We start from the raw sequence: 25,211 nt of genomic DNA, 5'->3' as shown, positions 1-25,211 counted from the left end.
TATCCCCTCTCATTTGAACATCAAAGTCAAAGTACATTTAATATCAATGTATGTATGCAGTATACAATCCTGAAATTTGTCTTCCCACAGACACCCAGGAAAGAAAGAAACACCATGGAAACCATTCAAAGAAAAACATCAAATCCCCAATCTACAAAAAAAAACACATCACGCAAATGGCAAAAAGTGAGCAAATAACACACGGAATTTTATTTAGATTATGAGGACACACAGTCCTCTTTTATTGTCATTTAGTAATGCATGCAGTAAGAAATGATACAATATTTCCTCTGGTGTGATATCACAAAACACAGGACAGACCAAGACTGAAAAAACTATCAAAACCACATAGTTATAACATATAGTTACAACAGTGCAACAATACCATAACTTGATGAAGAAGTCCATGAGCACAGTAAAAAGTTCAAAGTCCCTCAAATGTCCCACGTCTCACGCAGACGGGAGAAGGAAGAAAAACTCTCCCTGCCGTGCCCGACCACAGTCCGACTCTGAGTTGTCCGAAAACTTCGAGCCTCCGATCAGCTCTCCGACACCGAGTAACGAGCACCATCTCTATCCGAGCGATTCAACCTCAATCTCGGTCGCCAACAGCAGGCAAAGCCGGAGATTTTGAGGCCTTCCCTCCGGAAGATTCCCGACCGTGCAGTAACAACAGTAGCGAACTTGCGTTTCAGAAATTTCTCCGGATGTTCCTCTGTGCTTTCACGTCTGTCTCCATCAAATCATAATTGTCCACGGCCCCTATTTAACGGATACGATACCATTTTCACTGGAGGGCTGCGCATGTGGGGAGCACTGCACTCTCTCCTCCCGCTGAATTAAACATCAAACCGCAGAGTCCTTGAAACAGTCTAGGAATGATCAGTTCAAAGGTTCATTTATTATCCAAGTATACAACTCTGAGATTATTCTTCTCCAGATAGCCAGAAAACCAAGAAAAAAAAGAACAGCAACACAATCATCAACCCCCCAAGCCCCCACCTGCATTAAACACAGCAAGAACATCAGCCATTTTAATTTAGTTCATATCAGCTTAGCCTTGTTTTGGTCACTGACTGCAGGCCCCAGAGCAAATCCTCCCTGAACAAAATTGCACAAAATAGCAATGAAAAAGGAGTAAGCAGAAATCAGAAACACATATAACGTAAACTATGAATGGCAGATCCAGTCCACAAACCACGTTGAATAAACTTTGCCAAATAAATAAATCTGTGGTTTGGAAACCCTAGTGACTGGCCAAAAGTAAAGTAAGCATTACAGAAGATCTTCACATCGGAACACTGATCTGTTGGTCTCCGCTCCTCCTCTCACTGTTTGCAGGAGCAACCTCTCTCCCTCACAAGGGAGAGAGCGCCTGTCTAAGATACTGAAGTGTTGGGGTGGACTGTAGTTTTTTTGATGGACTTGAGATCATGGTATCTTTGAGAGCTTGTGTGGTGGGGTAAGGGGGTTAATGCTTTTGCTACTTTGGGAGGGGGAGGAGGGCTTTGGGGTTCTGACATTTCTGTTATTCTTTGCAGTTTTTTTCTGTTGCATGGATGTCTGTGAAGAGTAAAAATTTCAGGTTGTATGCTGTGTACGTTCTCTGATATTAAATTGAACCACTGAATTACAAGGGCAGCCTTGAAGTAAGCTTGCGATATCCCTCAGCTTCCAAACCCTGTGGTGGTCTGAGCTGCAGTGGGGAAGTGAAATGGGAAGTGAGAGGGCTGAATTAATTGAGCAAGTTTGTTTTGAGAATGTGAGTCGCTGGAGGAAGGAGGTTCGGATTAGAAAAGGGAATCTTACAGCAATGATGAACCCTCTGCATCCAATTACTCAGAGTAAGAGAGGATGTGGTGGCAAAATTTGGTGGTGTAATGCTTGATATGGAAGAGCTGTTGTCATCTCTAAGTGGAAGACCATAAGACATAAAAGCAGAATTAAGCTATCGAATCTGCTCTGTCATTCCGTCATGGCTGATTTATTATCCCTCTCAACTCCATTTTCCTGCCTTCTCCATGCTCCTTTTGACACCCTGACTAAACAGGAACCTATTAACCTCCATTTTAAATATGGTTGACCTGGCCTCCACAGCTGTTCGTGGAAATAAATTCCACAGATTCACCACCTTCTGGCTGAAGAAATTTCTCTTCATCTCCGTTCTAAAGGGACCGAGGTTATGCACTTTGGTCCTAGACTCCCCCAGCACCAACTGCTGCAGCACACCACTGGTCTAGGCCACCAATCTGAGAAACATCCCATCTACCACCACTGTCTGACTCACATCACCTTCCAACTGGCCAGCTTATTCTGGAACCCCAGGCTCAGAGTTTTCCAATACTGTCAATCCCTGTGAGTCTGCTGATGTGTCTGCAACCCCGAGTCAGAGTTCCCTGGAGGCTGGAGGTGAAAGACAACCTGTTCTGGGGTTGTAGGACTGTGCATGTGCATGGGAAGGAGGGATAGCAGCGGGGTCCTCTTGAAGGGTCTCGGCCCGAAACGTCGACTGTTTACTCTTTTCCGTTGATGCTGCCTGACCTGCTGAGTTCCTCCAGCGTTTTGTGTGTGTTGCTTTGCTTTGTTGTTGTTGTTTTGTTGCTTCTCGTGGTCTGCATTGTTCTGCTGAAAATGGCGGGCATGATATCTTGGCGCCGGAATGTGTGATGGGACTTGTGGCCTGCTCCCAGCGCATCCTCGGGTACGTTGGTTCTGAATGCAAATGTTGCATTTCACTGTACATTGTATGTTTCAATGTACATGTGACAAATAAATTTGAATCTTCAATCTTCTGGAGGGCTTCAGTGATTCATTTCCTATGAGGTTCAGATTATGATTCAGATTCTGATTCATAGGTTGAGCAAGTTAGGGTTCTTCCTCTTTGGAGCAAAGGCAGATGAGAGGGGACTTTATAAAGAGGATAAGAGGCATAGATCGAGTGGAGAGTCAGAGACTTTCTCCTAGGACAGAAATGGCTAATACCAGGGGGCATAATTTTAAGGTGTTTGGATGAACGTATAGAAGGATGTCAGAGGTCAGTTTTTGCACACAAAGAGTGGTTTGTAGGATGTGCTGCCAGAGTTGGTGTTAGAGACAGATACATTAAAGGCATTTCAGAAACTCTTAAATAGGCACATAGATGAAAGAAAAATAATGGAAGACTATGTAGGAGGGGAGGGTTAGATTGATCTTGGAGTAGTGTGAAGGTCAGCACAACACTGTGGGCTGAAGGGCCTGTACTATGCTGCAGTGTTCAATGTTCTATGTCCAAGGATTAAACTCATAGATTTAATATGCTTCTTAAAGTTCAGGACTCAGACCTGCTCCAGTCTGTTTGGTGATCTCAGACAAACCCTGTAATTATGGATCTATTATTAACTGGTGATTACAGTGCCAATCTCTATAGATCTCTTGCTTTATGATCTTCCTTCTAGTTCTCTGGCTCCGGGTGCTGTTATAAGTTTGAGCCTCTTCTGATTTTCAGTGAAATCATGATTTATGTTTATCTTAATTCCCCCTCCCTACCCACTCCACCTACCACCCTCTGCCTTGGTTCCCCCAGTCTCTGCTGCCCTTGGGATTCTGTGAGCAGTTTCAGGCCCAATATCTAACGAAGGATGTGCTGGAGAGAGCCCAGAGGAAGTTTACGTGAACAATTCTGGGAATAGAAGGGTTAATGTATCTGGGGCATTTCATGTCTCTGAGCTTGTAATCGATGGTGGGGGGGGGGGTGGGAAAGAGAGGAATCTCCTTCAAACCTACTGGATACAGAAAGGCCAGGGTAGAGTGGGTGTGGGGAGGATGTCTCCCATAGTGGGGGAGTCCAGGACCAGAGGCCACAGCCTCAGAATAGAGGGATGTCCCTTTAGAACAGAGGTGAGGAGGAATTTCTTTAGCTAAAGGATGGCGAATCTGTGAAATTCATTGCCACAGACGTGTGTGTAGACCAAGTCATTGGGTATACTTAAAGTGGAGGTGATCAGTTCTTGATTAGTCAGGGTTTCAAAGGTTATGGGGAAAAGGCAGGAGAATATGGTTGAGAAGGATAATAAATCAGCCATGATGAAATGGCGGAGCAGACTCGATAGGCCGAAAAAGCCTAATTCTGCTCTTGAGTCTCATGATCTTAAATATCTTAAAAAGGATGGACATCTAAGCCAAAGCCAAGTTTAATACATTATGTGCAAGTCCCTACATGCACAGGTGCACAGAGGTACAACAAGAAGCTGACAGAGCATCATAGGCACATTGCCTCAGGTAAGTAGTATTCACTGGAGAAGGATAAACGTCAATTATACAGTTTTTACAAGGAAGAAACTGCAGGACTCAGTGCATCACGGAAACCAGCCTCCCCACCAGAGACTCCGTCTACACTTCTTGCTGCCTCAGTAAAGCAGCCCGTACAATCGAAGACTTCACCCAACCCAGATGTGCTCTCTTCTCCCTTCTCCCACTGGACAGAAAAGCTTGAAAACACATACCTCAGACTCAAGGACAGCTTCTATCCTGTTGATCGCTTGAATGGAAAATCCTACAAGAAGTAGTGGATGCGGCCGAGTCCATCATGAGTAAAGCCCTCCCCACCACTGAGCACATCTACATGGAGCATTGTCGCAGGGAAGCAGCGTTCATCATCAAGGACAACACCTCCCCACCCCGCAAACATCCAGGCCATGCTCTTGCTGCTGCCATCAGGAAGAAGGTACAGAAGCCTCAGGACTCACACCACCAGGTCCAGGAACAGTTATTACCCCTTGACTCTTGAACCAAAGGGGATAACTTCACCTGTCCCATCATTGAAATGTTCCCACAACCAATGGACTCACTTCCAAGTACCCCTCATCTCATGTTCTCAATGTTTATTGATTATTTATCTATTATTGTTATTTTTATTTTTTTATTGACAGAGTTTGTTGTCTTTGGCACACTAGTTGAATGCCCAAGTTGGTTCAGTCTTTCATTGATTTTATTATGGATTTATTGAGTATGCCAGCAAGAAAATGGATATCTGTGTTGTATATGGTGACAAATATGCACTTTGATAATCAATTTACTTTGAACTTTGAAGTAAGAAGCTGGGAGGTAATTGGTGGAAAAGGTAAAGGGCTGAAGAAAAAGTAATATGATAGGAAAGTAGATTGTACCATGGGAGAAAAGGAAGGGGGGTGGGCACAAGGCGGACATGATAGGAAGGTAAGAGGTATCTTCTCTTCAGGCAGTAGGTACAGAAGGAGGCTTCTGTATCTCCTGCGAGATGGTTCTGTAAGAAGATGGCATGGCTGGATAGTGGGGATTTTTGATATCATTTCATGATGTTCATCATCATCATCATCATTATGCGCTGTGTCATTTGAAGTAAGCGATCATGGTCTCATGATCATGATTGTTCTTTGCAAATTTTTCTACGGAAGTGGTTTGCCTTCTGCTGGGCAGTGTCTTTAGAAGACAGGTCACCCCAACCAATTTTTGAGGATGTAACTAGTAGAGTGGATAGGGGAGAACCAGTGGATGTGGTATATTTGGATTTTCAAAAGGCTTTTGACAAGGTCCCACACAGGAGATTAGTGTGCAAACTTAAAGCACACGGTATTGGGGGTAAGGTATTGGTGTGGGTGGAGAATTGGTTAGCAGACAGGAAGCAAAGAGTGGGAATAAACGGGACCTTTTCAGAATGGCAGGCGGTAACTAGGGGGGTACCGCAAGGCTCAGTGCTGGGACCCCAGTTGTTTACAATATATATTAATGACTTGGATGAGGGAATTAATTGCAGCATCTCCAAGTTTGCAGATGACACGAAGCTGGGTGGTAGTGTTAGCAGTGAGGAGGATGCCAAGAGGATGCAGGGTGACTTGGATAGGTTGGGTGAGTGGGCAAATTCATGGCAGATGCAATTTAATGTGGATAAATGTGAAGTTATCCACTTTGGTGGCAAAAATAGGAAAACAGATTATTATCTGAATGGTGGCCGATTAGGAAAAGGGGAGGTGCAACGAGACCTGGGTGTCATTATACACCAGTCATTGAAAGTGGGCATGCAGGTACAGCAGGCGGTGAAAAAGGCGAATGGTATGCTGGCATTTATAGCGAGAGGATTCAAGTACAGGAGCAGGGAGGTACTACTGCAGTTGTACAAGGCCTTGGTGAGACCACACCTGGAGATTTGTGTGCAGTTTTGGTCCCCTAATCTGAGGAAAGACATCTTTGCCATAGAGGGAGTACAAAGAAGGTTCACCAGATTGATTCCTGGGATGGCGGGACTTTCATATGAAGAAAGACTGGATGAATTGGGCTTGTACTCATTGGAATTTAGAAGATTGAGGGGGGATCTGATGAAACGTATAAGATCCTAAAGGGATTGGACAGGCTAGATGTAGGAAGATTGTTCCCGATGTTGGGGAGGTCCAGAACGAGGGGTCACAGTTTGAGGATAGAGGGGAAGCCTTTTAGGACCGAGATTAGGAAAAACTTCTTCACACAGAGAGTGGTGAATCTGTGGAATTCTCTGCCACAGGAAACTGTTGAGGCCAGTTCATTGGCTATATTTAAGAGGAAGTTAAATATGGCCCTTGTGGCTACGGGGGTCAGGGGGTATGGAGGGAAGGCTGGGGCGGGGTTCTGAGTTGGATGATCAGCCATGATCATAATAAATGGCGGTGCAGGCTCGAAGGGCCGAATGGCCTACTCCTGCACCTATTTTCTATGTTTCTATGTAATATCAATACTCTTCAGAGACTGGCTGCCTGGCATCAGTGGTTGCATAACCAGGACTTGTGATATGCACGAGCTGGTCATACAACCATCCACCACCTGCTCCCACGACTTCTGATGGGTGGGGCTAAGCAGGTGCTACACCTTTCCCAAGGGTGATCTGCAGGCTATCCTTTGGTGGAAATGTATCTCCACCCCAACCCTCATAATGTTATCTCGTGACAATGTGGTGAAATTTTCCCACTGGCAGAGTAACCATCGTAAACGTTTGTAAGCAGGACCCGAAACAACATTGATATATAAAGGGTGTTGGTGTCCAAGTCCACAGCTCCTGAAAGTGGCCATGTGAGTAGGTAGCCTGACAAAGAAGGCAGATGGTCTGCTTGACCTCATCAGTCAGGAGTATGTATGAGTGAGTATGAGTCAGGAAGACGTGTTGTAATTGTGGAGAACATTAGTTAGACCACATCTGGAGTATTGCATGCAGTTCTGCTTGCCCCATTACAGAAAGGGTGTGGAGATTTTGTAGAGGGCACAGAAATCAGCCTGGATTAGAGAGTTCGTGCTACAAGGAGAGGTTGGACAAACTTGTACTGTTTTTCTCTGGAGTCAGAGGATGTGGGGAGACCTAATACAAGTTTATAAAATTATGAGTTCAGAAGATAGCACAGATAGTCAGATGACAGATGCCAGAGGCATAACTTTTAAGATGGGTTGGTGGGGGTGGTGGGAGCAGAAGTTTTAAGGAGATGTGAACTTTGCCACATGTACATTCAGTGAAATGCTTCGTTTTCATCAAATCAAATCAGCGAGGATTGTGCTGGGCAGCCTGCAAATGTTGCTATGCATGTGGCCCAAATGTATTGATGCAAGGAAGGCCATTGTCACAATGTTGGAACCCAAGTGCAGAGGAAAGGTGGACTCCAATGTAGAGACGGCGACCAGAGTTCATTTGTAAGAATTCCAACAGAACATTGGTGGCTTGGCCGAGCAACACCGGGAGATGTGACGTTGTCAAAACTAGAACCCTGCGATTAGTGCTGATCGGGCATCCGGTTAAATCGTACAAGTAACAGGGAATCCCTCAGCCTATCAAAACAAACTTAACAAGCTTAAAAGAAAGCACCAGCAGACCGTATTACAAAGAGTGAGTTCCTCCAGAGAGCCCAGTGCTCTCTGGCTCCCCGCACAGGCCTGAGGTGCTCATTACAGCCAGTGATTCTACTTAATGGTAGGTTTGAGGAGATTTGTTATGTCACCAAAGACTCCTGCAAATTTCTCTAGATATACTGTACGGTGCAGAGCATTCTGACTGGTTGCATTGGTATGGAAGCTGCTGAGAGTTGTAGGCTTGGCCAGCTTCATCATGGGCAGAACCTTCCTCATCATTGAGGACATCTTCAGTAGGCAGTGACTCAAGAAGGTGACATCCATCTCTGAGGACCCTCATCATCCAGGATGTGCCATCTTCTCATTGCTACCCTCAGGGAGGAGGTACAGGAGCCTGAAGACAAACACTCAATATTTTAGGAACAGTTACTTCCTCTCTGATATCAGATTTCTAAATGGTCCAAGAACCCATCAACACTACCTCATTATTCCTGATGAAGGTCTCTGCCTGAAACTTTGGCTGTTTATTCAGTTCTAGAGATGCTGCCTGACCTGCTGAGTTCCTTCAGCATGTTGTGTGTGTTGAAGCTTATTATTCTGTTTTTTTTTCCAGCATTAATTATTTAATTTGTAATTTATAGCAATTTTATGTCCTTGCACTGTACTGCTGCCAGAAAGCAATAAATTTCATGTCGTATACACTCAGTGACCACTTTATTAGGTACGAGAGGTGTGTATGTTCATGGTCTTCTGCTGCTGAAGCTCATTTACTTCAAGGTTTGATGTGTTGTGCATTCAGAGATGCTCTTCTGCACGTCACTGTTGTAACCCGTGGTTATTTGAGTTACTGTCACCTTCCTGTCAGCGTGAACCAGTCTGGCCATTCTCCTCTGATCTGTCTCATTAACAAGGCATTTTCAGGCACAGAGCTGCTGCACACTGGATATTTCACTGTTTTTCACACCATGTTCTGTAAACTCTCGAGACCATTGTGTGTGAAACTCCCAGGAAATCAGCAGTTTCTGAGATACTCAAACCACCCTGTCTGGCACCAACAATCATTCCACCATCCAAGTCACTTAGATCACATTGTTTCTCCATTCTGATGTTTGGTCTGAACAGCAAATGAACCTCTTGACCATGTCTGCATGCTTTTATGCATTGAGTTGCTGTAACATGATTGGCTGATTAGATAGAACTTAGAAGAGTACAGCACAGGAACAGACCCTTTGGCCCACAATGTTGTGCCAAACCAAATAAGTTAGTAATCAAATAGCCAACTAAACTAATCCCTTCTGCCTACACAATATACATATCCTTTTATTTTCCTAACATTCATATGTTTAAGAGGTACAGTATTTCAGACTAAACATCAGAATTAGGAAAGAAATGTGATCTAAGTGACTTGGACCATGAAATGTTGTTGGTGTTAGTCAGGGCAGTTTGGGTGTCTCAGAAACTGCTGATCTCCTGGAATTTTCCATGTACAACAGTTTCTAGAGTTTACAGAGAATGGTCCAGAACACAAATAATCATCCAGTGAGCAACAGTTCAGTGGGCAAAAACACCTTGTCAATGAGAGAGGTCAGAGGAGAATGGCCAGACAAGAGAGAATCTGCAGATACCAGAGATCCGAGCAACACACACAAAATGCTGGAGGAATTCCGCAGGCTAGGCAGCATCTGTGGGGAAAAAAGTACAGTTGACATTTCGGGCTGAAACCCTTCTGCAGGACTGGCCAGATTAGTTCAGTCTGACAGGAAGGTGACAGTACCTCAAATAACCACGTTTGCCTTTAGTAGTTGAGGCATTGACTTCAACAGTTAGAAAGTTATGTTGCAGCTTTATAAAACTCTAGTTAGGTCACAGCTGGAGTATTGCATGGAGTTATGGTCACCCTGTTATAGGAAAGATTTCGAGGTTTTGGAGAGGGTGCAGAGGTTTACCAGGATTAAAGGGCAGTGGACAAACATGGGTTGTTTTCTATGGAGCAGCATGTCTTAAAATTCATTATCACATCAACGAGTAGGTGTGTCTAATAAAGCCAGTGGGTGTACGACAATGTTAGTAAACCTGATTCTAAGGAAAGGAGTTGTCAACATTTCAGGTCATCACAGTGGATAAGCAATATGTCTGCAGTCCTGATGATGGGTTTTGACCTGGAGCATCAACAGTTAAATTCTGTACTACACCCCTTCGCATTTGCATCCCGTCAACAGCTGCATCCCGACCCACAGTTACTGCTTGACCCAATAAATTCCTCTAGTAGTTTGTAAGTTTCTCCAGATTCCGGTGTAACAACTCAGTAGGTCAGGCAGCATCTGTGGAAATAAACTTTTCAGGCCGAGACCCTTCTTCAGTGCTGCAGAAACACTGTTGTGTCTTGATGCAGGGTGTTGACCTGAAACGTCGACTGACTTCTATCCGTTCTTTCGTAGTCCTGATGTTGATGATGATATGGGAGTGAGTGATGGTTTCTCTGTTTCGACGGTCAAAGCGAGCATAGTTGCAGTCTTGGCTGAGAAACCGGAACAAAGAGAAGTGAAATAGATTCCTTTTTGTCGGGCGGGTGTGCGGGTGCTTGATGCTTTATTTCTCCGAATGAGTTCGTTCCATGATTCTGATTTGCGTTGTGGCTGTCTGTGATGAAGACGAAGCTGAGAGTTGTACGCTACATTCATATTTCGGTAACAAATCTACTTGGAATTTTTGAACTTAAGAATCCCGTGAGTCTCAAGGGTTAAATCATGAAAGGTATCTAGCTTTTCCTAAATTTATTGGGAGGAGCTTGGATTGTCATTTCCCCCCGGGACAAGAAATTACCAGCGAACGGTTTCCCCCGTTGGGAGTGTCGGAAAAAGGCGAAACTCACCCTCGACAACTCCCCTGCACCGTGCCAGTCCTGGTGCGCCTCTCCTGGACTAATTTCCCTCTTCTGGACTCTATTTTGCTCCGTTTTCCGTCCCATTGAAGTTGAAGCATGTTGCGATGTCTGCTGTCTGCGGCGAGGAACCTTCCCAACGTGGAAAAGAGCGGCAGACACAGCGATCCAGTGGCCACTCTGAGCTTCAGAGGTAAGGACGGAGCCGGGCAATCAGCCGCTGGCGGAGGGAGCGAGCGCCGGGTTAACGGGATCTGTTCGCCCACAGACCCACAGCAAAAGCTTCACCGCAAATGCTTCAATTCTCAGGAGGCAGACTCTCAGCTTTTTGTGTCTGGCGGCGGTGACAGCTCTGCACCGATTCCAAGGGTTTTCACAGCCCCTTTCTGGCTGGCTGCCTACCTCCTGGGGAGATCTCGCTCGCCATCCTGCTCTTTAAGTGCGAAACTTAACGTTACAACAAAGGCAGGAGGCTCATTACTTAGTTTGCAAAGCTTCTTCCACTGCGCTCGGTGGATGCGTTTATCGAGATTTGCAGCTCTTGATTCACTTATTGAATACAATGTGGACCATTCCAACACAGCGACCTGGATGCTGGGGATGGCTGAATGGGTTGGTGCTCCTGTCTCTGTCTACCCTCTTTCCCTCTCTCTCTTTCCCCCCTCTCTTTCCCCCTCCCTCCTTCCCTCCTTCTCTTCCTCCCTCCCCCTCTCTCCCTCTCTCCCTTTCTCCCCCTCTCTCTCTCCCCTCTCTCTGTCCCTCTCTCTGTCCCTCTCTCTGTCCCTCTCTCTGTCCCCCTCTCCCCCCTCTCCCCCTCTCTCTCCCCCCTCTCTCTCCCCCTCTCTCTCCCCCTCTCTCTCCCCCTCTCTCTCTCCCTCTCCCCCTCCCTCTCCCCCTCTCTCTCCCCCTCTCTCTCCCCCTCTCTCTCCCCCTCTCTCCCCCCCTCTCTCCCCCTCTCTCTCTCTCCCTCTCCCCACCCTCTCTCTTTACCCCCTCTCCCTCTCCCCCCACCTTCCAGGATCAGAAGGAAAAAGGAAAACTCCAAAGTTTTTAATTTCTTTCCATATATAGAGAGGAAGCCGCAGTTTCATTTTGAAGCTGGTAGCTCTTTGAAGCTGAGATTCAGCACAAGACTCTGACAGTCTCCAACCATTTTAGAAGTGCTGCTTTGTATTTCTATTGGTTTTTGTCATGGGAGTCATATCGCACAGAAACAGGCCATTCAGCCCAACTCATCAGTGCTGAATTTGTAGCCCAGCGAGCTAGTCCCATCTGCCCATGTTCCTTTCCTCTATTCCTCCCTCTCTTCCTCGGATTTCCCCAGTGGGCTCTCAGACTCATAGACCCTGGGCTAAACTTCCAATCGACCTTCTGTATCGACCCCAGGTGAGCCATTGACAACTTGCATAACATTTTCAGCATCCACAATTGTTTTTTGCTTTACAACTATTTAATAGGGTTTAGAATTTTAATATTACTTTGGCTAAGCTTCAAAGTTCAAAGTAAAATTTTTGTATTGAAGTGTGTAAATATTACCATTCACTACAATGAGATTCATTTTCTTCCAGGCATTTTACAGGAAAATAAAGAAATGCAATATAATTTATGTAAAACTAGACATGCACAAAGAGTGATAAGCAATGTAACAGAAGACAAACTGTACAAATATATAAATAAATAATATCAAGAGTATGAATCGTGGGGTCCTTGAAAGTGAGTCTGTAGGTTGTGGAGAGTGAAGTTATCCACACTGCTTCAGGTTGTAAGGTAATAACTATTCCTGAACCTGGTGATGTGGGACCTAAGGTCCTTGATGATGGCTACTGCTTGCATGTGGCAGCGCTCCATTTAAATGTGCACAATGGTAGGGACTTAGGACCATGCCCTTGAGGTTTGGAGGCTTGTATGCTTCAATGGCCCAGACAGCTATGTTGAATGGAGTAAGGGCTTTATGCTTCGTCTCTGGGTAGCATCACCCAAGTCAAAGGGTAGAGGCCAGATGAGCCTCCAAACCACAAGGGCATCTAGCTTTGCATTTTCAGCTCGGGGCTAACAACCCTGACTAGTCAAACAAAGTTGTTATGGGAATAGCAATGAACAATCCTTCTACTTCTGAGGGTGGTGGTATTCATTAGGGACCTGTGTGACTGACAGTAGTGAAAACAGAGAGAAAGCTACTGACATGACGAAAGAAGCCCTGAACATCGCCAGAAATGGAGGACCTTCATTGCTGCCCTAAACGCCAGCGGTGTAATGGAAATAAAAATGATGAGGAGGGCTTTTCCTATGATGGATTTGTCTGCATCCTCCACTTTCTGTAAACTTTTCCCTTCCTGGCAATTGTGTTTCCTTAACAGGCTATGATGCAACCGGTCAGGGTGCTCTCCACTCTGCAGCTATAGAACTTCACCAAATTTTTTGGAAACTTGCTGAATCTGCACAAACTTCTAAGGGAGCAGGGGTGCTACCTTGCCTCCTTGTAACAGCACTTATCTGCTGGTCCCAGGGCAGATTCTCGGAAATGCCACACCAAGGAATTTAAAGCTACTGACCCTCTCCACCTCCAATCCTCTAATGAGAACTGACTTGTAGACCTCCAGTTTCCTCCTCCTGAAGTCAATAATCAGCTCCTTTGTCTTGCTGACATTGAGTGACAGGTTGTTGTTGTGGCACCAGTCAGTCAGGTTTTCAATCTCCCTCCTGTATATTGATGTGTGTGGATAGAGGTGTGTGTGTGTCTGTGCATGACTCTGTGTCAATGTGTATGTGACTATGTGTATCTCAGTCTGTGTGCGCGTGAGTGGGGTGTCTGAGTTTGCCTGTGTGCGTGCTCACACAAGTATCATCCTACACGTCTTTACCTGTATGTGTGGACTGGAATTTGGCCATTTCTCCGTGTGGGAAGGGGTGAATCTCAGTGCTTTCTGTACACCCTTTCGCTGAATACTGTAACTGGATTCTGGGATGCTGCCTTTGTGTAGCAGTGATTGTGGCTGCACCTATTCCCACCCTGCTAGGGATCGTGTGGAATTTTTCGTGAGCTGTTTGTGTTACCTCCAGAACAGACTCTGGGAGAAGGACAGACATGAAGGAATCACGGTAACTGATAGTTATCTGCTGTTCTGCAGACATTAAAATAACCAATGCTGGGCAAAATAGAGTGCAGCACAAATCAAATCTCTTCCTGCCAACTCAAAGTCAGGAATCAAAAGGTTGAGCATTTGTGCAACTAGTGTACTGAGCTGTAAGAGTTACTGTAGGAAAGGCGGATGAGCTCAGGGCATGGATCAACACCTGGAATTATGATATTGTAACCATTAGTGAGACTTGGTTGCAAGAGGGGCAGGACAGCCAGCTCAATGTTTCGGGGTTCCGTTATTTTAGATGTGACAAAATGGGAGGGATTGAAGGGGGAAGGGAAGTTTTACCAGTCAGGGAAAATGTCACAGCACTGCTCAGTCAGGCCAGACTGAAGAACTCGTCTAGTGAGGTGCTATGGGCGGAACTGAAATATAAGGAAGGTTTGACGGCATTAATAGGGCTAAGTTATAGACCACCCAACAGTCCGAGGGATTTAGAGAAATAAATTTGTAGAGAGATTGCAGACTGTTTTAAGAAACATAAGGTCGCTAGGTGGTTGGGTCCTGACTAAATATCAGGAAATGCCAATAGCGAATATATAGCTTCTCCCACCCAAGACAACTCTGACTTCACGTCGGGCTCAGGTCCGGGTGCACCCTGTCTCACTGAAGGAGCTCTGTCTATGGCAAATGTTTGGCGCCAGAAAAATAACCCGACTAATGGTGGTGGTGTCACCTAAAATCGCTGAAGCCTCCGGCAGCAGGGAGATGGATTCCGAGCTTTGGTGGAGGATTGTCTTTGTACAACAGCAGCAAAGGTTGGGTGACGTCCAGTGTATGATTCCCAATTGGGAACACCAGTAAAGGTCAAATGCTTTAGTTAGATGGGCACTGCGGCAACAGAAGGCAACGGCAAACCACTGTTGAAATTTCTGCCTAGTCAGTCATGGAAACAAAAGAAGGAAACCAGACAACAGCGTGAATGGGGTTGATTCTAATCAACAGAACAACACCTCGCTCGGTAGGGGTAGTCATGGGCTGCAGGTGACACCAGACTGTCATCCAGAGACTGTAAGCAATAGGGGAAGGCTAAGGGTAGCAACATGGAACATCCGTACACTTTACCAGAAAGGAAAGTTGGACAACACATTAAATGAAATAAAAAGGTAGGAAATTGATATCTTAGGCCTGTCAGAAGTTAGATGGACTGACAGTGGCAAATTCACTAAGAATACTTCTCTGATAATGTATTCTGGAGGTCAACAGCATATGTATGGAGTTGGAATTATTTTAAACAAACAAGTATCAAAACGTCTTCTGGGATATTGGGCGATATCTAACCCACTGCTTTTAGTTTAATTAAGGGGTAACCCTTTTAACATTAACATAATCCGAGCCTATGCACCAACAAATAATGCAGATGAAAAGGATATCAACAAGTTTTATGAAGATCTCGACGGTGCTTAGGATATAAAACTAGTCCTTGGAGATTTTAACTCCGAAGTTGGACAGGAAAGGGGTTGGTAACATCATAGGACCTTTTGGATTAGGGGAGAAAAATGAAAATGGAGATAGGTTTACTGATTGGTGTGTCAGAAACGACCAAGTGATCACCAGTACTTGGTATAAAAACCATCCACGTAGATTGTGTATTTGGATTAGCCCTGGAGATAGAACGAGGAATCAAATAGATTTCATTACCATCAATGAACACTTTAGAAATAATATCATAAATTCTAAAGCTTACCCAGGAGCAGACTGTGGTTCAGATCACCATCCAGTAATAGCTAACATCAAAACAAAATTAAACTGAAACATGGAAAAAAGAGAAAGAAATATATGTTGGGAGTGCTTAAAAATGATAGCATACTTAAGCAACAATTCAAAACAGCTGTAGAAGAACACCTCAACGAAAACGAAACAACACCTATTCGGGACAGATTTAAATATGCTATACAGCGATCAGCAGAGGAGATAATCCCAGTACAAGAAATCCAACACTCCAACAAGGGGTGGATAACCAAAGAAATTTTAGATCTGATGGAACAAAGAAGGTTGGTGAAGAATAATGAAGTGCAATACAGAGAGCCAGACAGACAGACCAGACAATTGTGCAATATTGCAAAGGAAGAATGGCTGAACCAAAAATGCAATGAAGTCGAAGGCCGTATTAACAACAGCAAAGAAATGCACAAGAAAATTAAGGAAATTACTGGAATTAAGAATACCTCCTCTACAGGATGCATAAGATCAGCAGACGGATCCATACTAGCAGATCCTGATAAAGAACATGAGAACAGCTTTTTGAATATAATAGAGGGGAACCCCCAGATATTAAACACTTAATTCTGTCCCACATATTACCAAAGAAGAAATAACTAAAGCAATGAAAAGCATGAAACGTGGTAAAGCCACTGGACCTGATGAAATTTCAGTAGAAATGATATAAGCCCTAGAAGATCCGGGCATAGATATCCTTTTTGAACTGTTTAATGGCATATATGAGTCTGGTGTATTGCCTGACGATCTCTTGAAATATCACTATTTATAACTCTGCCAAAAATTCCTGGAACTATTGACTGTGAAAATTATAGAACAATCAGTCTTATGAGTCACATAATAAAGATTTTGTTGAGAATTGTTTTGGGTCGTATTAAAAACAAGTTAAGACCAGAAACTTCTAAACTGTAATATGGGTTTATTAAGGATAGAGGAACTAGGAATGCAATTTTCATACTACGAAAGCTTTCAGAAAGGGCAATTGATTATCAAAATGATTTCTTTTTATGTTTTATTGATTTCACTAAAGCAGTCGACAAAGTGCAACATGAAAAATTATTTCAAATTCTCGCTAAAAATTGACGGAAGGGACCAACAACTGCTTCAAAATTTATATTGGAACCAAATGGCGGCGGTAAAAATTGATGATAATATAAGCAGTTGGACTAAAATTCAAAGAGGAGTTAGACAGGGATGCATTGCCTCACCGGAATTATTTAATATCTGTAGTGAAATGATTCTCAAAGAAATAGAAGACGTAGATAGGACAAAAGTTGGAGGTGTTAGTTAACATCAACAATATAAGATATGCAGATGATACCACCCTAACAGCAAGTGCCGCAGAAGACCTGCAAATCCTCCTAGACAAAGTAGTACAAACAAGTGCAGATTTTGGTCTAACCATCAACTGTAAAAAAAACAAACGTATGGTAATATCAAAACAGCAGGATACTCCCAACTGCCAATTGTGCATCGGTAACCAAGAGATTGAACAAAAGACCAGCTTTAATTACCTTGGTAGCTTTATATCACAAGATGCTAGAAGTAGAGTAGAAATAAAAAAAGAAATTGCCATTGCCAAAACCAACTTCCAAAAAATGAAACCCATTTTTACCAACAGACACATTTCTATGACAGCAAGGCTTAGGCTACTAAAATGTTACATCTGGTCAATCTTGCTGTATGCTTCCGAAACATGGACTATAACACCAGAACTCCAAAGAAACTTAGAAGCAACAGAAATGTGGTTTCTTAGAAGAATGTTGAAAATATCATATAGAGATAGGGTAACTAATGAGACAGTACTCCAACGTGCCCATACAAAAAGATCTTTAATGAGAACATTAAATGAAAGGAAACTTAAATTCCTGGGCTATGTCATCAGAAAGGGAGAAATAGAATGCCTTACATTACAAGGCCGTATGTCTGGGAAACGTGGAAAAGGAAAACGAAGAAGAAAATATATGGACACTGTGAAAGAACTAACAGATCTAAGTGTGCGAGATACCATTGACGCTGCATGGGATTGTTCGATGTGGAGAGCCATGATTGCCCAAGTGTGTAGCGCGCAAGGCACATGAAGAAGAAGAAGAAGGTCGCTATTGTAGGCGATTTTAACTTTCCACATATTGACTGTACTCTCATAATGTAAAAGGTCTGGATGGGATACAGTTTGTCAAATGTGTTCAGGAAAGTTTCCTTAATCAGTACATAGAAGTCCCAATGAGAGAAAGTGCGACACTAGATCTGCTGTTTGGGAATGAGACAGAGCAGGTGACAAAAGTTTGTGCAGGGGAACACTGCATCCAGTGGTTATAATGCCACGAGCTTCAAAGTAAATACAGAAAAAGATAGGTCTGGTCCACAGATCAAGATTCTAAACTAGTGAAAGACTGATTTTGCTGGTATCAGAAAAGATCTGGAAAGTGTGGATTGGGACAGGCTGTTTTCTGGCAAAGGTGTACTTGGTAAATGGGAGGTCTTCATATGTAAAAAAAATTGAGGGTACAAAACTTGTATATGCATGTCAGAATAATAGGTAAAGATAACAGGTTTTGGGAACCATAGAACCATAGAACATTACAGCACAGAAAACAGGCCATTTGGCCCTTCTAGTCTGTGCCGAAACTTTATTCCACTAGTCCCATTGACCTGCATCCTGTCCATAACCCTCCAGACCTCTCCCTCCATGCACCTATCCAATTTGTTCTTAAAACTTGACCCCTCATTTACCACGTCAGGTGGCAGCTCATTCCACACTCCCACCACCCTCTGAGTGAAGAAGTTCCCCCTAATGTTCCTCCTAAATCTTTCCCCTTTCACCCTCTCGCAGTTATCTCTCCTAATTTATGTGGAAAGAGCCTACTCGCATTTACTCTGTCTATACCCCTCATAATTTTGTAAACCTCTATCAAATCTCCCCTCATTCTTCTACGCTCCAAGGAATAAAGTCCTAACCTGTTCAATCTCTCCCTGTAACTCAACTCCTGAAGACCCGGCAACATCCTAGTAAATCTTCTCTGCACACTTTCAATCTTACTGATATCCTTCCTATAGTTAAGTAACCAGAACTGCACACAATATTACAAATTTGGCCTCACCAATGTCTTATACCTCGCCATAACATCCCAACTCCTATACTCAATACTTTGATTTATGAATGCCAGGATGCCAAAAGCCTTCTTTACAAACCTGTCTACCTGTGATGTCACTTTCAGGAAATTATGTATCTGAACTCCCAGGTCCCTTTGTTCCTCCACACTCCTCAGTGCCCTACCATTTACTGTGTATGCCCTATCTTGATTTGTCCTTCCAAAAATGCAATACCTCACACTTGTCTGCATTAAATTCCATCTGCCATTTTCTGGCCCATTTTTCCACTTGGTCCAGGTCCCTCTGCAAGCTTTGACAGCCTTCTTCGCTGTCCACAATGCCTCCAATCTTAGTTTCATCAGCAAACTTGCTGATCCAATTTACCACATTATCATCTAGACCATTGATATAGACAACAAACAACAATCGTCCCAGAACAGATCCCTGAGGCACACCACTAGTCACAGGCCTCCAGTCTGAGAAGCAATCATCCACTACCACTCTCTGTCTTCTCCCACACAGCCAATTTCGAATCCAGTTTACAACCTCTCCATGGATACCTCGTGTATGACTCTTCTGAACTAACCTCCCATGTGGGACCTTGTCAAATGCCTTACTAAAGTCCATGTAGATAACATCCACAGCCTTTCCCTCATCTACTTTCTTTGTAACCTCCTCAAAAAACTCTACAAGATTTGTTAAACACAATGTACCATGCCCAAAGCCATGCTGACTATCCTTAATCAGCCCTTGGCTGTCCAAATACTTGTATATCCGATCTCTCAGAACACCTTCCAATAATTTACCTACTACTGATGTTAGGCTCACCAGTCTGTAATTGCCTGGTTTACTTTTAGAGCCTTTTTAAAATAACGGAACAACATGAGCCGCCCCCCAGTCCTCCGGCAGCGCACCGGTGGCTAAGGACATTTTAAATATTTCTGCCGGGGCCCCTGCAATTTATACACTAGTCTCTCTCAATGCCCAAGGAAATATCCTGTCAGGCCCGGGGGATTTATCTACATTTATTCGCTGTAAGGCAGCAAGCACTTCCTCCTCTTTAATCTTTATATGTTCCATGACACTACTGCTTGTTTCCCTTCCTTCCATATACACTCCGCCAGTTTCCTGAGTAAATACTGATGAAAAAAAAACTGTTTAAGATCTCCCCCATCTCGTGAGGCTCCACACATAGACGACAACTCTGATCTTCTAGGGGACCAATTTTGTCCCTTGCTATCCTTTTACTCTTAATATACTTGTAGAAACCCTTCGGGTTTACCTTCACATTATCTGCCAAAGCAACCTCATGTCTTCTTTTTGCCTCCCTGATTTCCTTCTTTAGTATTTTCTTACATTTTCTATACTCTTCAAGTACCTCATTTGTTCCTAGTTGCCTATACCTGCTACACACCTCTCTCTTTTTCTTAACCAGATCGCCAATATCCCTTGAAAACCAAGGTTCCCTATGCCTGTTAACTTTGCCTTTAATCCTGGCAGGAACATACAAACTCTGCACTCTCAAAATTTCGTCTTTGAAGGCCTTCCACATACTGAACACATCCTTGCCAGAAAATAACTCATCCCAATCCACTCTTCCTAGATCCTTCCTCAACTCCACAAAATTGGCCTTTCTCCAATTTACAATCGCAACTCGAATACCAGATCGATCTTTATCCATAATTAACTTGAAACTAATGACATTATGGTCACTGGACCCAAAATGTACGCCTACACATACTTCTGGCACCTGACCTGTCTGGTTCCCTAGTAGATCAAGTGTTGCATCCTCTCTCGTTGGTACCTCTATATATTGATTTAGAAAACTTTCCTAAACACATTTGACAAACTCCAAGCCATCCAGCCCTTTCACAGTATGGGAGTCCCAGTCAATATGTGGAAAGTTAAAATCCCCTACTATTACAACTTTCTGTTTCTTACATCGGTCTGCCATCTCTCTACAGATTTGCTCCTCCAATTCTCTCTGACTATTGGGCAGTCTATAATGCAACCCTATTAGTGTGGTCACACCTTTCCCGTTCCTCAGCTCCACCCATATGGCCTCTATAGATGAGCCCTCCGGGCTGTCCAGTCTACACACAGCTGTGATATTCTCCCTAACTAGTAACGCCACTCCTCTCCCTTTCATCCCTCCCCCTCTGTCACGTCTGAAACAACGGAACCCTGGAACATTAAGCTGCCAATCCTGCCCTTCCTGCAACCAAGTCTCAGTAATAGCAACAATGTCGTAATCCCGCGTGCTAATCCATGCCCTGAGTTCACCTGCCTTACCTACAATACTCCTTGCATTGAACCTTGGTTTTCAAAAGATATTGAGGCTGTGGTTAAGAAAAAGAAGGAAGTACACAGTAGGTAGGGACAAATTATGTGTTTATGGAATTTAAGAAATGCAAAAGAACAGTTAAAGGAATCAGGAAGGGTAAAAGAAGACATGAGTTTGCCCCAGCAGTCAATTGGGCAAAGTTGTACGAAAGACCAGCAGTTGCCCATGCTGCAAGTCTCCCCTCTCCACGCCACTGATGTTGTCCAAGGGAAGGGCACTAGGGTTGATACAGCTTGGCACCGGTGTCATCGCAGAGCAATGTGTGGTTAAGTGCCTTACTCAGGGACACAACATGCTGCATCAGCTGAGGCTCGAACTAGTGACCTCCATATCACTAGACCGTCACCTTAACCACTTGACCACTTGCCCAGCAGACGAGAAGCAGGAGATTCCTAAAGGATTCTACAGGTATGTTAAGAGCAAAAGGACTGCAAGAGACAAAATTGGACCTCTGGAAGATCAAAATGTAAGCAGGATTTTTCCACTGAGGTTGTGTGGGACTTGCAACTAGAGGTCATGGGGTAAGGTGAAAAATTTAAGGGGGACATGATGAAAATATTCTAGCATTAAGAAGAGATGTACTATGAGATAAACTGGAAGTGGAGACTTTATAAGTAGAGCTAAAAATAGGAACACATTTAAGATTCCAGTGAGAATTGTGCATAGGAATACCAGAAGCACATTTGACCTGGTATAATGTATAACTGCAGGAATAAGGCAAACGTGTAGTAAAGGCAGAGTGGTTTTAATGCAGCATTCAAATTTTCACATTGATTGGTGGCAGTAGATGAGGTCAAAGTTCAAATGCATTTATTATCAAAGGATATATACTGTATACAACCTTGAGATTTATCTCCTTACAGGCAGCCACTAAACAAAGAATCCCAACAGAACCCATTAAAGGAAAAAGGAAGACCTTCAAATACCCAATGTGCAGAAAACTAAATCGTGCAAACAGTAAAAGTAAGCAAATAACATTCAGAACGGAGGCTCTGGAAAGTGAGTTCACAGTCACGAAGCCAGTTACAGCTGGTGCAGGAGCCCGTCAGTTGCAGGCCACAGCCTCCGTTCAGTACAGAGACGAGTAAACGCTGCGAGCAGTGAGGTGAACACCGGCTTGTCCTCTCCTCTGGCCCGCTACCCTAACCTTTTCAATTTGGCCAGCCCTTAAATCGACCAAACAGCGGGTCGTTCTCTGCTATTGGGTACGGCCCCTGCTGCTTTGATACACTCTTGGACCCAGGATCTGCTGCCTTGTTTCAGTCCGTACCAGACCTTGCCAATCCGGCCTGGTGCTAAAACCAGTGAAACATTGGGTCTCAGGCCCGGGCCCCACTGCCTTGTCTCGGGCTTGCCACTTTGATCAGCTCCAAGCCCGCTCCAGCAATGGCTCACTCCCTGCTCCGGGGCCTGGGCCCTGCTGCCTCGATTCAGCCCATACATGCCTTGCTGTAGCCGTCCTGCACCTTTGAGACTTCAATTCACACAGGTCGTACAGGCAGTTCAAAAGCTCCACTCCAAAAGGGAAGCACAGGCTATTGGTCGCACTGCTCGCTTTTGAGAGAAAAAGTGTGATTGATAAAGTAATTAGTAGTTTTGTTTGCTGCCAGTAAGTTGTCGCTGTGCTTCAACAGCAGCATCTTGAGCAGGAAGCACCTTTCAGATGCTAGAGTGTGTTAAGAATATGGGATGAACATCGATTTTTCGAACATTCGGTAATGCCACCCTCCACCCCTTCACATTCCCCATCCCCTCTCCCTCTCTCACCTTGTCACCTTGCCCACCCATCACCTCCCTCTGGTGCTCCTCCCCCCTTTTCTTTCTTCCATGGCCTTCTATCCTCTTCTATCAGATCCCCCCTTCTCCAGCCCTGTATCTCTTTCACCAATCAACTTCCCCGCTCTTTACTTCATCCCCCCTCCAGGTTTCACCTGTCACCTGGTATTTCTCCCTGCCTTCCCCCCTCATTTTAGATCTACTCCTCAGCTTGTTTTCTCCAGTCCTGCTGAAGAGTCTTGGCTCGAAATGTCGACTGTGCCTTTTTTCCGTAGATGCTGCCTGGCCTGCTGAGTTCCTCCAGCATTTTGTGTGTGTTGCTTGAATTTCCAGCATCTGCAGATTCTCTCTTGTTTGTGATAAGAATGTTGCTGACAGATTCTTCCATTCCATTGCAGGTGTAAAGAAGAAGACTAAAGTCATCAAGAACAACTTGAATCCTGTGTGGAATGAGGTGAGGTGTTTGTGAACATTCATCTAATGATGACCTTGTGCAGTAAATAACTCTGATCAGGCTATAGTCTCGTTAACCTAGCCTCACAGATCTCCTTAAGACAATTTACAAAAACAGAATCAGGTTTATATTACCGACTTGTGTGACATGAAATTTGTCTTGTGGTAACAGTACAGTGAAAAGACTTTAAAATTACTATAAATTACAAAACTAAATCATGCAAATAAGTGAATAACAAGACAGAGTCATAGAGAAGTGCAGCACAGAACCAGGTTGAAACAATTTAAACTGCCTACTCCCATCAATCTGCACCCAGACCATAGACCTCAATTTCCCTCCCGTTCATATACCTATCCAACCTTCTCCTGAACATTGAAATTGAGCTCACATGCATCACTTGAGCTGGCAGCTCGTTCCACTCACTCAGGACCCTCTAAGTGAAGATGTTTCCCTTAAGCTTTTCGCCTTTCTAGTTGAAGTCCCACCCAATCTCTGTGGTAAAAACCTGCTTGCATTTACCCAACCTATACCCTTCAGAATTCTGTAAACCTTGATCAAATCTCCCCCCATCTTCTACGTTCTACCTGTTCAATCTTTCCATATGATTCAGGTCCCCTGGACTCAACAACACCCTTGTAAATTTTCTCTGTACGCTTTCAATCTTATTTACATCTTTTTTGTAGGTAGATAACCAAAATTGCACACAATACTCTAAATTAGGCCTCACTAATGTGTTACACAACTTCAACATGACATGCTATCTCCTGTATTCAATACTTTGATTTATGCAGGCCAATGAGCTAGAAGCTTTCTTTACGACCTTAGATTTAGATTTGGATTCCTTTAATAGCAGAGAATATATACAATATACAACCTGAAATTTGTACTCTTCACGAAAGGATCCACGAAACAAGAAACCCCATAGAATGAATGATAACACATCAAAGCCCCGAAATCCCCCTCCCCCTACCCTTCACAGACCCCATCAACCTGTGATGCCACTTTCAATGAATTATGGACCTGTATTCCCAGATCTCTTTGTTTGACCGCACTCCTTAGTGCCTTCCCATATGAAGGTAGTGTTCATAGACCACTTGGAAATCTCACAGTGGAGGGGAAGACATTTATGATCTGTTGAGTGTGATTCTTCAGAAAGATTAAAGATTGGCTTCATTTGTTACATGTACTTTGAAAGGTACAGAGAAATGCATTGTTTTGTGTTAATGACCAGAACAGTCCAAATATTACAGCACCAGCAATTAGTGATCAGCAGGGGTGCAGTGCTAGCCGGAGTGCGTCCGGCACATCTTTAAGAAAAAAGTCAAAATAAACAAGCTAATTAATTAGGTGCTGCCCAGGGTGATTTGAGTCTCTCAGAAACTGCTTTTCTCTAGGACTTTTACGCACAACAGACTCTGGAGTTTACAAAGAATGGTGCCAAAAACAAAAAAAATCCAGCGAGTGGATTTAACAAGATGTTTTAGCTCACAGAACAGCCACTCGTTGGAAGTTTTTTTGTTTTTGACACCATTCTTTGTAAACTCCAGAGTCTGTTGTGTGTTTAAATCCTAGGAGATCAGCAGTTTCTGAGATACGCAAATCACCCTGGGCGGCACCTAATTAATTAGCTTGTTTATTTCTGCTTTTTTCTTAAGGATGTGCTGGACGCGCTCCGGTGTGCTCTGACTAGCACTGCACCCCTGGCGATCAGAGATCTAGGTTCAATTCTCACCACTGTCTACAAGGAGTATCTGTGTTTTCCCCGTGACCACATGGGTTTCCTCTGGGTGCTCCAGCTTCCTCCCACATCCCAAAAACGTATAGGTTAGTCGATTAATTGGTCACATGGATGGATTTGGGCAGCGTGTGCTTGTTGAGCCTGTTACCGTGCTGTATGACTTGTGTGCATCTGAGAACCAGGTGGCGTTGAGCCTCCAAACATCTTCGTGCAAGAGTGCAGTCTTCAGACTGCAGCTCGACGACTGG

General features: G+C 44.0%; 1 protein-coding gene across 7 annotated transcripts in view; it reads left to right on the top strand.

The window, feature by feature from the left end:
- The window catches only part of dysf (dysferlin, limb girdle muscular dystrophy 2B (autosomal recessive)), a 394,877-nt gene that overhangs the window by 13,668 nt on the left and 355,998 nt on the right, over nt 1–25,211 (top strand). For 6 of the 7 annotated variants that reach the window (XM_063047171.1, XM_063047168.1, XM_063047167.1 and 3 more), the window contains exons 1-2: nt 10,042–10,892; nt 23,170–23,225. In XM_063047171.1, coding sequence (XP_062903241.1) covers nt 10,799–10,892; nt 23,170–23,225 — 150 coding nt within the window. In that variant the 5' untranslated portion in view covers nt 10,042–10,798. Of the gene's footprint in view, nt 1–10,041; nt 10,893–23,169; nt 23,226–25,211 lie in introns of those variants that run through there. The other variant, XM_063047166.1, reaches the window with a different exon arrangement.

Source organism: Mobula hypostoma, chromosome 4 (assembly GCF_963921235.1).
Source record: "Mobula hypostoma chromosome 4, sMobHyp1.1, whole genome shotgun sequence".
NCBI lineage: Eukaryota > Metazoa > Chordata > Chondrichthyes > Myliobatiformes > Myliobatidae > Mobula > Mobula hypostoma.
This window is presented reverse-complemented; position numbering and strand designations above follow the sequence as displayed.